This window comes from Streptopelia decaocto (genome assembly GCF_964273445.1).
Source record: "Streptopelia decaocto genome assembly, chromosome: 8".
In the NCBI taxonomy this organism is placed as follows: Eukaryota; Metazoa; Chordata; class Aves; order Columbiformes; family Columbidae; genus Streptopelia; species Streptopelia decaocto.
Window position 1 is genome coordinate 16,845,913 of NC_138662.1, and position 16,909 is coordinate 16,862,821.

Here is a 16,909-nt window from a genome sequence, read left to right on the forward strand (position 1 = left end):
CAATGAACACAAGGGCTGTGGCAGTGATTTAACATTGCAGTGGGGTTTTTGTCATAGCGTTCGTCAGCACTGCGGGCTGTGCACCGGAGTCAGGGCTGCTGAACTAGGTTGGTTTTCCTACTTGTTTCAGAATTGGTTCCTGCTCCCCGTGTATCAGTTTTAACCTCAAGTCAAAGATTGATTATTTTTAAAGGTTAGCAGTTAGGTAGCAAACAAAACCCTCTCCTTTGCCAGCTTTGAGAAGTCACCGTGGTTTACAACTTCACATAGTTTTGATTTAGGCAACAACAGCCATCTCAGGATATGCATCCTTATTAGTGGTAACTTCAGCTTCTTTGAACAGGGAAAATAAAAACTACAAGTCAAATCCCCACTTTACTGGTCTCCTCCTGAGCCAGCTCTCACCTGGGTTGCACAAAAACAGGATAGCACAGGAGAACAGCAGCCAGATCCCGTCACTAAAAGCACATCTTGCAGGTTAAAGAAGGAGACCTGGGGGGACAGGGGCTGACCCCCCCTGCCTTCTGGCTGTTGCCTGCTGTATCTCCTCCTGAAGCTGGGTCGACTGAGCAAGATGTCACTTTTTTTTTTTTAGAAAAGCATCTCACAGCTCAGACAGACAATTGATTTACCACCACTTGGCTCGTCCCAGTGCATCCTCTTCAAGTGTCAGTGCCCGCAGTCCACGGCCAGCACAGGATGCTGTGAGCTGTTTCCTATAACTCCCTCTCACTGCCAGCTCAGCTGTGGTACCTATACCCCATATAGGTGTGTACAGTTGGTGAGAGCAGGCACATGGATTCATGTTAACAGGGTTTATACACTGTACCTGTTCCCAGCTTTTAAATCTTTGTCCATAATTCTGTAGCATTATTAGAAAATGAATTTATAACATACCTAGAGCTAATGTAACAATGAAGATTAGTCCTCTACTAGTCGAACAGTAATACACTTTAATTTGCCTACAGCTAGTGTATTGTATTGGCATGAAAGGAAATAGCTTTCTAACGCAGCTTCATCTGCTGAGCAGGAAGAAATCTGTGCTGCAGAATGTAAAATCACACAGGACTATAGCTGGCAGCAAAATTCAGAATAGGAGAAGCACAGCACAAATAAAACTATTTGTGAGTTGGATGTATGCTAACAATCCTAGTTTATTGCTAAACATGCCATATACAGTAACGCAGTTTGCTTGGCAGGTTTGATATTGCTTCATCTTTTTCATTGCTTCATCTTCTGTACTAAAATTTGTCCAGGAAAAAAAGGTGTAAATTCATTATTTTCCAACTTTGTTTGTGACATTAACAAAAAGTTGATATTATAATGTTCCTCAGAACCACGAATGCTGTTAATACAACCTGTGCTATGCTCTGTACCTAGAGATGCACCGGAAATCTCAGTACATAAGTGGTTAATGCAAATGTTTCTGCTTTGTCATAAATGTAGTCTTCCTTTGATGAGTGGCAGACATTCTTTGAGTGGACATATGCACAAATAGTCACTCAAGTGCTGGCACACTGTATTTACTATAAAATAGAACCCCTGTCTTCTGGAGAGCAGCAAAACCAGCAGCTTCTCCTTTCTTCTGAAGAGGCAAAGGATGCATTTGAAATTGTCGTGTCTGGGATAATATCACTTAATACTTAATTGCATATAAGATAAAACTTCTGTGTGGGGGCATATTATGCAAGCTAGATGCAATAATTAAATGTTTCACATACTTTTGATCTTTTTTCCCCAATAAATACCAATGAAATATAGTTACGCTTAAAATAACAGGTTTTGTTTCTAGACTAGGGATGTGTCTCACTTTCAACAAGGGCAAGGAAGGACTAATAACGTGCAGGCAGGGAAAACTTCTGAAAACTACTGGTATAAACTGCCAGTGGGAAACAGCTGCAACAGGGCCTTGTTATCACAATAGGTCTTTGATGGGAACGGTGGCCCCATGGGCAGAGGAAAAGCCTGAGAGAAAATTTTACACGAATTACTGACAGGGTGTCCATGCAGCTTCTGCCGAGCTCACTCCATGGATATAATGGGCACTTCAAAATGCCTGAGTGTGGTAGTTATCCTTATACCTACCAGCTTTGCATCAAAGCCTCACAAGGTATCCGACCATCACCTCACAAAGGTGAACTCTGCCTATCGATCACCCTGGCACCGTGTGTTATCATCATAAATCCATCAGAGCCAGTTAACTAGTGTTACCACTCTAAACCAGTAACCATCACCCTTCATCATGTTTTAATTGCCAGGTCCCTCCATCCCGTGGACACATGAAATCATTAGATTAGTTGCATACAAGCATGCCCTGAATTTGACAATAAAACTGAAAAAAATATCAACTAATTGGTTTTTTTTATTTCTTCCTCCCTCAAAAAAAGTTGCAACGACATGACAAGGAGGATTCCTTGGGCAAGTGGAGGACAGAAGAAGAAATGGCAGCTGAAGCAGCAGTTCTGAAGAAGTATTTTCAGGAAAATTAGAGGTAATGATTTGCACATTAACTTACTTCTGCAACAGCCAAAACTCTGTTCAATCCTCCATAGACTTCTTAAGGACAGAAGGAGAATATACACAATTGGGACAAAAGAAATAAGAGGTTTGTGTTGTTTCCAAAAGGACACAGCACTCCGACAGTGGCTGAAATAACATGCTCCTCCTTGAACAAATCAGCACCATCCTAGAGCATTTAGTTTCCAGAAAGCAAAAAATAACACGTGTGGAAATCGGAATCATCAGCAGTTACTTAACAGGAACATCTAACCTAACATATCCTCCTTGTGTTGTTAGAACAGAAAATAGCCTTGGTACTGCTATGATGAGTTAAGAACCAGTGTCTGTGTAAACCCATATGCATACATGCACCTATACAGACAAAATCCCAGCAGAATTCAGTCTGTAGAATGGATAAGCAAATGCTAACTTCATTTGGCAACTCTTAAATCATCTGATCACTTCAACTTTAAAAATTAAGCCTTCTGGAAAACTGCCTGTTCTGCTAAATTTTCCATTGGCCCTAAAAAGAAAAAGAAAAAAGATTTGCAGGGAGGAATAAGAAAGAGAAAACTTTGGCAAACACGAACACTGGTGCTTTAGAAATTGAGAGTTTTTAATTCTGTAGCTGCAGTCCCAGACACCAGATTCTTCCAGTAGAAATGAACTGGCCCCCGGAGATCAATGAGAGTTACGCTGGGATGTGCTCTGCAGCAGTGATGCCAAAAGCTCCCTCTCCCCTGCTCCCCATATGTTGTTTGCCATCATCCAGCACTCTCATTGCTCTGTCATTTCTGACTGTTTCATATCTTTTTCCTCTGAAGAACTGAAATCCCATAAATATCCCTCCTCTCTGCCTGTGACTCACTGCTTGAGAAATCTTGAGCTAAACTACACAGTGTGCACGACACAGGTGACAGGACCCGTCTCCCATGACATTCTGTCATCTCCGTTTGGGTTGGTTCACCAGACTCACTCCATTTTTTCTTGCATGATCACCATGCTCTTGCCTTCTCCAGTCAAATTATCTGTGCTATTATATCCTTAGGTAATGCATATGTAACTGGTTTTTATTAACAGAGGCATTATATATTACTTAATCTATGGCATGGCAGAAAATGAACAGTTCTTAGGGTAAAATTGCATATGGCTATTCCAATGTGGTGATGTTCCCCATTATATATTTGATAGATTTTGAAGGTTTTTTTGGCTGGTTAGAAAAGAATTTGAAATACTTCCCTGTGGAGATTCTCAAAGGGGTTGGAATTAAGTCCCCACATATCAATAAAATGTTCTTAGGCTCTTCTTGATACTAAACACAAAGCTGGATAGATGGTATAAATTCATTCCTGCAAGCAAATTCATGAGGCTGGACTTTTATTTCCATTTGTTATGAAAATAAATCAGTGTGTGTCTGCATGGATGACCTCTTGATAAGTTCCCCAGGATATTAAGGTCATTACCTTTCCTAGAATAGACTGGTAAATTAAATCTTACTGGCATCATTATCATGAGAGTATTTTACCTGGTACAGGCAGTCCTTCCAACCCTTGATTCCCAACACAAGTCATCACTGTCAATCTCTTCTCCCTGACATTGTTTTGCTTCTGATGTTTAAGGCTCTGAACCTGAGATAAAGGTGGATCTGAGCACCTTCTGAATTTCTCAACCTTTACCTGCTCTCTTAACCTTGCTTCTGAAGTGATGGAGATTGAAAACTTCTGGCAAATTAACAAGGTTATATGCATCCTTCTTCAAAGCTATTTTTGTTTTTCACCTACAAAGGATTTATTTTGCCATTTATAAGTTTACCTGGATGCTATTTGACTTGAGTTTTTTCATGAGGCACAGGGAAAGTCAGAAAGAGCTGAATGTGGGTGTTCTGGAGCCAATAAATGGCATTTTTAAGACCTCATGCATTATTTTCCTACTTGTTTTGTTCAAAGAAGCCCAGCTCAGCTAGATTAGCTGAGCTGTCTTTCAAAGCTTTCCCAGCTATTCTTATATTTATCACAAGTCCTTCACAAACTGTCACAATTCCTATATGACTTGGTACAGTAGCACCTTTTACCTGTATTTATTGACTATCTGATCAAGAAAGACTTGCAGGTGACTTTTCCTTTTTTTCTAAGAAATACTTGAACAAGGCAAGTAGCTCTTGATTCTCTTCCTACTACATTTGCTGGCGCTGATCCTTCTTGGGTGGTTGAGTAGCCCAGCTGAGTGCTTGTACACCAGTCCCCAGATGATAAGAAATATCCAGCCATTTGCTTAAAGACATGAACCCTGTTTAGCTTTCTTAAGTGGACAATCTTAAGAAAATAATTGTCCTAATTTGTTCATGTGTACAATTGCCTAAAGCAGATGAGAGTGAAATCAGTGAGTGAATTTGTGTTTTGCACATGTTTCTGGTCTTTCATGGCAAGTCCCCATGCCACTGTATCCCATCTCATTAGAAGGACTCATCACTTCTTGAACACCCTGAGCATGTGTGGGCTCTGCAAGGCTGCTCATGGTGCTGTGTCTGCAGAGCTGAAGTTCAGCAGAACTTCATGCAGGACAAAAAAAAGGAAAAAAAAAAATAACAAACACCTTTGTGGAAAGGATATTTAATATATAATTGCTCCAGTTAGTCATTATCTTGCTTAGTAGCATCAAGATTTGACCTCTTTTAGGACATTTTCCTCATTCAAGTTTCCTGTCTTATGGTCAGTTGTGTTTGATGACTGGTCAGTCTTTGAGGTGGATCCACAGGGAAAGAGTCCTTACTCAAAGAGCAAGATTTGATGCAGTATCTTACTTTCCAAACCTTCTTTCAGATGCACCTTTTAAATTTCCTAACTATCTGTAGCTGACTAAGTGTTTTGATAGTCTGTTTTGTGCATTTTAAATTACACATGCCAGCAAAAAGGCTAAAGATTAAAAGTTACTAACCTTCAGATGGTATACGAAAAACGTTTCTCTTCAAAGGCGGTTTCACTCTGTGTTGTTGTTTCTGAAGAAAGAACCAGACTCCACAAGTTTCAGTAGAAGTTTTCCTACTTAATGCATAACTGAAGTCATACTTCTGTGCCATTAGAAAAGCAGTCTTAAGTACGATGTCAAAGCGTCCCTTTGCATAAAGAGGTTGACAGTGATGTTCTGTTGTCTAGTACTTTTGAGTCACAAATATTCAATAGATTTTAATTGCTTAACCATCTGAATATTTCATGTCATTCAACATGCAAAATTCATTTAAAACCTCCCCAAATAATGCGGGCTGCACAGTGGTGCACAATTTCTGATGCCAGTTCTCCCCTTCATCCCCACTCTGGCAATGTTCCTGGACAATATGGTCTTTTCAACTTTGTTAAAGAATATGAATTTTATTCTATTTTCTTTTTCACCCCGCTGTGAAAGAGAGACAATTTCATTCTTTGAGAGCACTCATCCTGCCTCACAGCTGCCTCTTCTGCACCAAGAGCTCAGCATGTGTGAAGGGATGCTGTTCTATTGACTGCAGCAGGGAAATTACCACTGTTAGCAGCAGCTGACCAGAAGGAATTTAAGCTGGCAATTTGGCTTGCATCTGGTTTTGTTCCAGCACCTCTGACAGTCCATGCTGCATGCATGAAAGTGAGCAGCAGAGCAATCCCATTGCTTTCCTCAAGTTTAGGCAAGTAGGACAAGGTAGGCAACACCCTTCTGTGGTTGCTTTACTGCAAGCAAAACCCTCTTCATTATTTCTGATACTTTAAACTGAATAAAAGCACAAAATCATGATTATGCTTCAGAGTGGGGAATGAGAGCAGGGGAGAGGGGTACAGCGCAGGGACCCCTCAGTTGTGAGAGCCTCACTTTATAAGCAGGGCAATTTTTTGAGTGCTTTGGAATAAGATTCAAGGTGGTGCTTGGTCCTGGGGACTTCCCAGAGAACATTGTCGAGATTTGTTCATGGCTGCGCTTAGGAGTTGTTTGCATATAATCCCTTAGTAAATACACATCCTAGTGATTGGCTATAGATTTCTCTGCGCTCCAGACTTAAGTGCTATTAATTACATCCCCCACTTACAAGCCTCCAAGAACTATTAATGAGAAAGCAGGAGCTCACGGTTTGGTTGTCTATGTGAAACTATTATGACCTGAGAGTGAAATATAAGCTTCAAAAGAAACACGTTTTATGAAGGTCACCTTGGAAAACATCATAACAATCTGTCAGGAGAAGACAATGCAGCACTCCAAGTGTGCGTTTCAGTGTGACATTATGCTTTAAGTAGTTGGAAATAGCAAAGAGAAGATGGATCAGATCATAGTGTATATGCTTTTTCACCCAAAATTATCTTTTCCTCTGTAGTAAGTACATATAAAGTAATCTTTTTGTCATTTCAATGGAATGCGAGGCAAGTTAATATTAACAGAAATCCAACAGACAAATATAATCTGGCCCTTGCTGGTATTTTTGAAGTGTAAAACATCCAGACCCACCAACCTCTGCAGCAGAGAGCAGGTTTATGCACAGGAATTAAATTATCTCTTCAAGGGAAGATGTAAACAGCCAGAAGTGCAGCAACTGTGTTCAGCAGTAATACCCACCCTAGAAGGCTCAGGGCAAAAGGCTTCCCCAAATAAATGTGGTTTGCTAATGCACAGCAGCCTCAGCATCGAGGCTGATTATTTTTCTGGTTGAAACATATAATTATTCTTACGAAATCAAAGCTACAATTGAGTTAGCTTTAGTTATAAATGAAATGTCTTCCTTCTGTAGGTGGCCAGCATAAACACGATGTCCCCCTCACACCTATTCTAGGGCTCTATTTCAAGGCTGTAAGTAGTACTGTGCTGAAAGTTATACACCTTGTTCTCTGCATTTCCATTTCCCTATAGGTGACCATTTAATTCAGCTGTAAGGAGTACACGAATTCTATACAGCACTACCTGGTTTCTGTAATTACAGCTACAGGAGAAACGTCATGGCCAGAGACACAGACAAGATTGTACCATGTAAAGGCAAAGCAGCAAATGCATTAATGTTAGCAAAGAAGCCCTACAGAGAGCCAGATGTTCTCTTACCTTGCACATCCAGCAGCCTGAATGCTTACCTGGGCTGTCTGTCAAAATACCAGGTGTTTTCAGTCTGATCTATTCTTGATTCGTCATTAACTTCATGTGTGTCGCACCATATGAGAGGGAAGTGGGGAAAGCCGAGTGTAACTGATGGAGGTTGTGTCCCAGAACCTGGGATAAAAGAGTGGATATACAGGACAATGCTGAGCTTCAAATAAGGATGATACCAAGTGTGGTCAAGTAATTTTATACCCAAACCTGTGCTAAAATGGTGTTACTCTCTTGCCCCCCCCGGCAAGCTGCAAAAGGATGCACTTACTAAGCAGCCAGACCCTCTTTCAAGCAGACTCACAAAACGCGTGCCAAGTAATTTACAGGCTGCCATCAAACTGTCAGTCAAGATGGGCATACAATGGAAACTGTTGCTCAAAATGCCCTCGAAAGGGGAAACATATGTTTCAGTGAGAAAAGACAATCAAACAAAGAAGTGGGCGGCTGGGGAGCTGCAGCCGCAACAGCAGGAAGGATCCAAACCTCATGCACAGCCCTGGGAAACAAGTTTGGGGGCTGTGCCCTCATCTAACAGTTGGGAAACAGCTTTCTGTTTAATAAGCTGAAATAATTGTCCGAGTATTGAAGCCAGCTCTGAACATGGTCTGAAGTGAAGATACCAAGCAAAAAGCCCACTTCACGCTCAATTATTAGTGAAGGTTTGTACCGTGTTATCCTATTGCTGTAGCTACTGCATAATAGAACTGCCCAGAGAGACACTCTAACCAGCAACTCGAATGTGACCTCAAAGCTTAAAAGCTGCCTTTGTGTGTTTTGGTCTCTAGGCTGTGTAGGTGCAAAGGCATTAATGACTCCTCCAGTAAGTAGTTATTTGAAAAAGGAAGAGGATGATTGATGGACATTGGAAATATAGTGGGCTGAACATACTTGAGGCTCTGTTGTTTGCCAGGATACCAGTCTCTACACGAAAGGACATTTATGTGCAGGGGTAAACCCCAATGCCCAGTTGGTGTTGGCATCTGGGGCTGCAGTCAACACTGCAGTATGTGCAGGGATTTCGCAGACGGTTTTCACAGCTGCAGCTGTCAGGCTCTCAGTGTTTCTGTTTCTCTGCTTCAGGAACACCTTCCAGGTCTGTCATGGCACCTATTACAGGTCTTTTATGAGAATGGACCACCAAGAGGTGCAGAACATTGGAGCAGACGTGGGAAGAAATAGGCTGTTCATTCTCAAGTGTATGAGAGTGGGGGCATTTTCAGGGCAATGGTCCCAAGTCACTGGTGTGTAACACCCTGGCATTCGGTAGAGTCCCATCACAGGGTCAGGATAGATGAGGACATACAAGAGATGATGATTTTTGAACGAGCATTTGCAGGAGCTTATATAAGAGATCATGCAACCCAAAGACTTGCATGAGATTATTATAGCAAAATTGATTTGAAGAGTAAGAAGCTGGATTTGATGCCACAAGATGCCCTTTCTAATCCTTTGTTCCTGTGACTAGCAGTGCACAGGGCTGGGGACTGTGCTGTCTTACTCAGGGACATCAGAGAAGTGGCTTCACTTCATGTTTGTTTTTTGTAAAATGATCCTGACCCCCTCTGAAGTGTGCATTGTGAGTCAGGAATGAAAAGCACAATTTGAAAGACAGGCATTACTAGTATTTGGAAGTGAAGTTTATTTAAAAAGTAGATAATAAATTAAAAAAAATACACCCCTTTATTGCTCTGATAACTATAATTTTAAAATAGTGTGCTAGAATTTCATCCTTTATCACACAGTCTATGTGCTGTGTATGGATTTAACACTGAACATTTCCTTTTGCCTATTGCTGTCAGTGTTTCCTGCTGGAACACGCTAATGAGCACCTGACTTGTTAGCAATAAACACAGCCTTATATTTTGTCTTACTAACAAAGATCAAAGGTTCTATTATATCTAACTATCTGTTATGTTTGATATTTCTTAGGTAACAAAGTGTTTGAAAACCATCTGGTGACATAAGAAACTCCCCAGAATGAAAGACCTCATTCGCCAATTCTGAATGGCCCTGGAGCTGCGGCTGAACAATTTTATTATGTTCTACAAATATGGGATTCTTCCATGAAAAATTTTATTGGACCTTTGGATATCATCAAGGTTGAATTTCAGCTAGGATAACTAACAGCACTGATTCAAAATATTGCTCTGAGTAGTAACTCATATTTTCTTGAATTGTGTACTTGGGAACTAATCTTTTTAAATTGTCCCTTGGCCTAAATTGAAATAAAGTGCTAGTGAAATCCAGGAGCTACTGTGTTTAGGTACATTACAAAGTGTTTACTCCGTTTTATGCTTTTTGAGATTCAGTTATTGTATGTGAGCTATTCTATCATAGAAAAATTAGATCTTTTAGCAGTATGATGATCCATAAAAACCAAGGCTTTCTTACAGACTAGCCAAGATGAACTTGGAGAGCTACTGTTCTGTCAGGTAAGGTAGTATGACAAGTAATATAATACTTCCTAAGATCTTTCCATCTTCTGTTCCTTTTAATGCATTGTCACAATGCTTTTGGAGCTTCAGGTGACACAACACCCTTCTGCAAACGATGAGTAGGTGAAGCTGCTAATGGGATCGTTAACACATTAGGGTTAGATGGCACCAATGTCCTGCTTGCAGCAACAAATGGCCCGAGTAGGAGCCACCTGTGTGGCTCAGCAAGAAAAGCCATGTTTGGAGCCCCGCACATGAAGAAACCCACCATGGGTTAGCTGCTGATTGCTAATAAGGGAAAAAAGTCAAACAGCAGATGGAAGGGAGAAAAGTCTGCAAGATACACATGAAAAGAGCACCCGTAATCTTGCTCTTGAATTGCAGGGAAGTGACAACTGAAGATTTCTGTGTCCCCTGAACTCAGGATGGAAAACAAAGCATGCTAAGTCTCTCAGTAAGAGCCAGGCTGAGGGGGTGAAAGGTGCAGAGAGCTTACGGAGCTCAGGTCCGAGCCAGAGCCTGGCAGTGCTGTGCATCCCTGGCAGCAGTGCGGTCACCATCCAGAACAAATTAAAATAGTCCACAATAGTTTGTCCTAACAGGTTCCAACCTGACCTGGGAAGTATGAAAATGCACAATGGATGAACACTCATCATTTTCCCTAATTGTCTCTCTGCTATATACTGCAGAGGAATTCAGTCCATTGGTTTGAACTCTTTGTGCTGGTCAAATATTCATGGAAACAATGAAGCAAAATTAGTGGTTTGATTCCAGATTTTCCTGCAGTGCTGTAAAATACTGCTCCTGAAAAGCCAGTTTCATTCAAAGATTTACCACGACCAATATCTTCCAACTGTAGAGATTGTAAAGCTATTTCTTTTGCCATGCAAAATAAATGAAAAGTCACTTTTTCATGGTGTCTACACTTTTTAGACCCTGAACAAGGACTGAGTAAACAGGAAATGAAGGTCAGGGGCAAAAAGTGACAGAAAAGAAAAGGTGAGCAGACATGATGGTCAAAGATGCTGGCAAACAGGCCAACACAAATGGTTGTCCTTTTTTCAGTTTAAATAGCTGTGATTTCACATAGAAGGAGCACAACGGTTGTGCTGCTGGGGAAGCACTAGAAGGAAAATCTGAGCATCAGTTATATTTGCAACGTTTTTCGAAACCTGGTGCTCAATGGCTTCCTATTAAGTATGGAATATTCTGTATTAATTCTTTAGCCTGTGATGAGCGGGCGCTGCGCCAACCATTTTGCATGGGGGCTGCCGAGCAGATGAGTGCTGAGCTGTATGGAAGATTTCATTTGTGTAAATGAGGAGGCCGTTATCACAGCTCTAAAGGTCCTGTTTTGTGTTTTCTTTTTTTAAAAAAAAGAGCTTCTTATGGTATTATACACAAAACAACCTATTTATGCAGCATGAAAATATTTATGTGCTTTGCTCTGGCTTAAAAAGGGAATTTGCAATAGATGAGGGACTTGAGAAAGAGGAGGAGAGATTAGGAAAGGCAGATCATGAGGTACATGACATCCTGCAGCACTATGTGGCGTAAGCCACCCCCCTCCTTTTTTTTTAAGACCTGAGCCGTGAGGATGGTGTCGATCATTCATCCACTTCCTATAGACTTAATTTTCCACAGGCAGGGTGCTGCATAGAAAGATACAGTTGCTTGACATGTGAGGATATGCTGTGCTGAAGGCATTTATAACCTACTTTGTCCTTTCCAACCTCAATCGCTTGCCCTCACTCGGGTCATGCCCCGGGGTTGCCTCTGGGCTGGGGGATGCTGCCAAGTGCTGCGCTCCTGCACCAAAACCAGAAAACAAGGGGGGAAAAAACATCTCACCTGCAGGAAATCTTCTTGCACTAAGGCAGGCAGGTATTCTGCAGTGCTTTCGATGAAGGCTGTGAGTACAACATGAGGATATTTTTAATTGCCTTTCAGCAATTCAGCAGTGTTTGGATGGAGATGCACGGCCCCTGGTCCTCCATGGGACAGCCAGTGCCACCCCAGGTAGCTCAAAGGGGCTTCTCTGTTGACAGATCGATGGGCTGGGGATTTGCCACATCAGCTACTTGAAGTCTTTGTGCAGTGTTTCAGAAATTGGCTCCGTGCTGCTTCTAACCTTCCCCAGCACACATGCACCTCCCCCCCCGCCCAGGTATCAGGCGCTCATTTGATCCTGTGCTCAAATAACACGGTGTTTCGTTTTTAATTAATGTTGCAGAGAGGGGAAAATGACTGTTTGGTCTCTGCGGGAGCCTGACTTGGCTGCGGATACAGGACATCATCTAAGATAGAGGCTCCTGGCTGCGATGGGGGGAGGCAAGGCCAGCTCCTGGCTCTTGACAGCACCCGGCAATGTGACTGGGGCCTGAGCACCCCCCGAAATAAAAATACCTGAAGACACGTGGGATCTGGGGTGATCTCACACCCTAACTGTAAGGGAATAAAAAGCATAACGCCCCAGTACCTGCAGAGTTAATGAAAAACTTTCAAGCCCAAATACACACATAGTGACAGCCATGAAAGTACCTAAATCATTTCTGGCTCAGCTTTCTGTGTCCTCCTGTCCACTCCCCAGCTCTTGCTGTCACTGCGGTTGGTGGCAGCTGAAAAGCCTTGTCCGATTCCTGCATCTGGTTCTGAACGTACAGGCCAGCAGCGCTGTGAAGGAGAAAACGCTCATGTAAGCTGTCCTGTGCGTTGGCAGGGCTGCGAGTTTCAGAACAGAGTGATGTATTTCAGCTCCTGTGAAATTTCTGAATAATCAGCTCATCAAAAAATATCACGCAGAGTTCCCTTGTAGTCCTCTCCAACTTGCCACCTCTCCTGCCAATAGCTCTGTAGGGCGACCACAGCTTGGCACAGCCCATTAGCAGAGCTCTGCACAATCACTCCTGAATAGAGCCGGCCACAAAATATCATTTTCCTTCTTGGGAGAAAAAAAAGTTCTGGTGGGGCAGTGGGGATGTTTGGCTTGGCATTTCAGGAATAAGATTTTTTCCCCACTGCTCCCTCCAGCACCCTCTTCTATCCCCCCCGCACCCCACTCTTTTTCCTCCCAACCTCATTTTTTTAGAAGGTCACTCAAGAAAATAAAATTCCACTTCCGAAAGTGGCAAAGACATTGGATGCTGTTTGATCTGCTAGTGACCTCCTCCCGGCCCCCAGGGCTACAAGTCTCATGCGGCACAGACACCAACCTGGTGGCACTTTCTCCAGATGGGACTCCTGGGCGAGTTGTCCTTGGACCTTCACATTTTGCTGCCACTGCCCAGTTTCGTCAAGATATTCCTCTCCTCAAGCAGCTCAAAAAACGGCTGTTTAGGCCTCTAGGAGCTGGTGACGGGTTAGGTGCTGGAAAGGCCTTGAGGTCAAGCTGACTGGCAGCACTGCAGAGACAAGGGGCCAAGCAGTGGGGGTCACTGGTCTGCCCTCAGCTGCTCCTCTTGCTCCTGGGTTACCTCCAGGTGTGTCCCTTGTGCTTTCCCCTTCCTTTTGGACATGTGTCACTTTGGCTGGACAGACCAGCTGTCCTTACTGCGTCCTCTACGGATGCTCAGGGTTGAAACGTGGGGAGGAGACCAGGCTGGCTGCAGACCCTGTCCTTAAGGCCGGGGGCAAATAGCAAGCGCTGCAGAGGACAGAGATGCAAAAATCAACAGTTAGTGCATAGGCTTAAAGCTGTAGCATGAAACCTTATGTGGCCAGGCTTATTTTGGAGGGGTTTTTTGGGGGGGGCCTGTGGTAACTGCATTGACTGTGGCACTTGGTGTAACATGGGCTTAGTACTTGTGTCACTTCACAAACACACCAGACACAACTGCATCTGCCGGTGAGAGGTGGCTCCAGCACAGATTTCCAGCACTGCCTGTCCCCTCCTTGGCTCTGCCCCCGACCCAGCCACAGCTGCTGAGCATTTACCCTTGTCCCCCTTTACTTATGTCACCCTATCTCTTTCTGCTCAAGCTTTTGTCATTTGTTTTGTCACCATAGTGACAGGAAAAGAGTGATGATTGCTGGAGTAATTTTCCATATTAGATAGCACTGGCCCTTCAGCCTGAATCAGCACTTCATTTTCCTGAGGCTCCAGCTAAGCGGCATTAAAAAGTAGTGCTGGAGGGGGCTTGGCACATGGCGGTGCTGCCAGCATCCTCTGGGACAGCCTGGCAGGGACAGACCCTTCATGTCACTGTGTGTCCCACCTCCGCACACCAGGGATGCGCAGAGAAAAGGGGAAGAGAAATGTTCACTTCTGCAAAGCTTCCTCCCTCAGTGCATTTGCTGTGAGTCTCGTGGTTTGTAAAACCAGCAATCTGGACGCTTCTGTCTGTTTTGGGGCACATGCACATCTGCAGGGTGCATAGGAAGAGCTCCCCAGAGGTAACTGCTTGCTCCATGCAGCAAGTTGGCAAAGACACCCACGTACCCCTCACCTGTGCTCCCCCATTCTGCACTGACCTTTCCCATGGAGTCCAAACCAGGGCTGGGACCAAACCTGGGCTTACAATGGGGCAAGGGGGCAGCTCAGTACAAAATACTGCCCCCTCCCAGGCTGGGCGAGTTATTTAGTGCATCCCAGAGAGGCTCACAGCATACACACACACAAATACATACTTAAACATCAAGATCATTAAGTACACAGATACGTTTAAATAACAAACAAGCTACTAAAAAGCAAAGAAAGGTCACAAAATGTGAAATGAAAGCTGCTCTTCTGTTCTCTGCTCTGGCAGCGCTGGTCCCTGCCACAGAGGAGGAATTATTAAGAAGAGTCAGCCTTCATTTCAAGCGTGCTGCCTTTTGTCCTCATATCACAACATTAACATTATCCCCACATAATTTTGTGTATTTAATTTTACAATACACTGTGCCAGTGAGCGCTGCCTGTAAATATTTGATCACCACCGTTCCTCTAGGATTATCTTATCAAGAGTAAAGATATTAAAATAGAAATCTTGTCATGTTACTGCCTTTATACTTCCAGCCCTGAGAGTTGATTGACAGAAAATGAACTGCCTGAACTAGCTCTAAAGTGTCTTTTCACTGAGAGCTTTAATGCCAGAGGCTAGAGAAAAAAAAAGGTAGCTAGTCATTGGAAACTAATGCCTTACTGTAGTTATGGAGCTTTTGTACTGAAGATTAAAAAATATGAATCTACTAGGGGTATTTTTACAAGTGTAAAATGGTGTTGGTCTTTTTGTATCTTTTTGCCATCTCTAATGAGCCTTAAAAAAGAGCCTTCCCTTTTCTTCCTGCACTTGAATATTAGATGCAGCCTCACAGCAGCTCGCAGACACAGGCTGAAGTTTTGTGAGAGTCAGCTCTTAACTTACCTGAGCTACAAAATTTCTTTTAGGTGATAAAATGGATTGCGAGCTAGGACTGAATGTCCCTGCCTAGCTCGGAATATCACACCACTATAGACAAGTCAAGGTTTCTATTTATGGCCAGTTAAAGACACACCGGTAATGCTGTTTTAATGTCACAAAATTGCCCTGAAATTGTCACGCGTCTGAAGAGCACCATGCTGCAAATATATCGCCAGTCCCCGAGGGCTTACGCAGCCTGTGCTCCAGCACAAATCAATGAGAGTTTTTGCTGGAGTAAGGACCCAAGTGCCAATTCAGGAAAGTACCTAAGCACAAGAAACCTTTAATCACAAGCTTGTGCTCGTTAATAAAGACCTGGGGCAAGGGGATGGGAAGGGATGCGGGTCCCGCATCCCTGCAGCACCTGCGCCCAGGCAGGCGAAGGGCCAGCGGTTCCCATCATCCCGGCATCCAGAATAAATCTGGCTGCGTCCTGTCATGGTCCTGGAGGGCAGGAGAGGGTGGTGAGTTCACAGATCTGTCCCATCGCAATGACAAACTGTAGCCACGGGCATTAAATCACCCAAGGCCCTCGAGATGGTTAACAAAAGTGTTATTGCGGGATGGCTGAGGCTGGAGTGGCCAGAAACAGTGAAACCTGGAGCGCTCGGCTTTAGCTAGGTCATTCCTCCCACTTCTTTCCCCTCCAACATGAACAATAACTGTATGAAATGAAAATAATTGGACATTAAGCAGCCTATTGTAGAGCTGACTTGAAAGGAGTTTACACAGGTGGCCCCCTTGATGCTCTCCCTGGGTTCTGAATAGAGAAAAGCTTGTCCTAACATTTCACTTACGGTAAAAGGTCAAGAGCTGTGGTTTTGTTCAGCGTGCTCAATATATTCAATTAAAATATACTGGCATGTTCATCAGCTCTTAACGGTCTTTGCAATAGCTGTAATTAAACAGATACTTACCTGTGAAAGGAAATCTTTCAAGACACTCTGACATGGTGGAGAAGAGCAGGAATTTCCCAGGTCTCTGACGTGGGTTTGCTTTGTGTTTCCACATGAATCCCTCCACTGCTGGGGGTTTTCCTTTCCCTGCCAACGGAGCGAGGACAGCCACTGATTGCCATGTAGACAGGACATGTCAGCAGAAGGCGAAGGGTTGGCCAGATCCAGCTCTGCTTGTCCCTTCCCTGGGCACGCTGGGGCTGAGCTGAGCACCAGCAGTTCCAGACACTTGGCAGTCCTGGGGAGATAAAACCAGCCAGGAAATGTTCTCAACCAGGCAATTCACTTGCAGAAATGTAATTTACCAAGTTCCACTTAGAGCCTCAGGGATAAGAGATGGAGAATGCGAGTTGGCTGCTCAGAAGTTTCTAGCAAACTCAGAGGTTTTAGAGGGTTTTGCAGTTGGGTGCCTCCAATTCAGTGGGTGGTAGAGGTAAAAGTCACACACCCGGCTTTGAAAACTTCCTCCAAAGAACCCAAAACAAAGAAAAACCCCAACAGGCAGACTAGTAGAAAGCAGAGGAAGGAGCTGAAGGAAGCAAAA

The 16,909-nt window shown here is 43.5% G+C and overlaps 1 protein-coding gene across 3 annotated transcripts in view; it reads left to right on the forward strand.

Moving 5' to 3' along the window:
- The window catches only part of FHIT (fragile histidine triad diadenosine triphosphatase), a 542,931-nt gene extending 532,025 nt beyond the window's left edge, over nucleotides 1-10,906 (forward strand). The window contains exons 6-7 of one of the 3 annotated variants that reach the window (XM_082059676.1): nucleotides 2,388-2,491; nucleotides 9,523-10,906. In XM_082059676.1, coding sequence (XP_081915802.1) covers nucleotides 2,388-2,489 — 102 coding nt within the window. In that variant the 3' untranslated portion in view covers nucleotides 2,490-2,491; nucleotides 9,523-10,906. The remainder of the gene's footprint in view (nucleotides 1-2,387; nucleotides 2,492-9,522) is intronic. The other 2 variants (XM_082059674.1, XM_082059675.1) reach the window with 2 other exon arrangements.
- The last annotated feature ends 6,003 nt before the right edge of the window (nucleotides 10,907-16,909 follow it).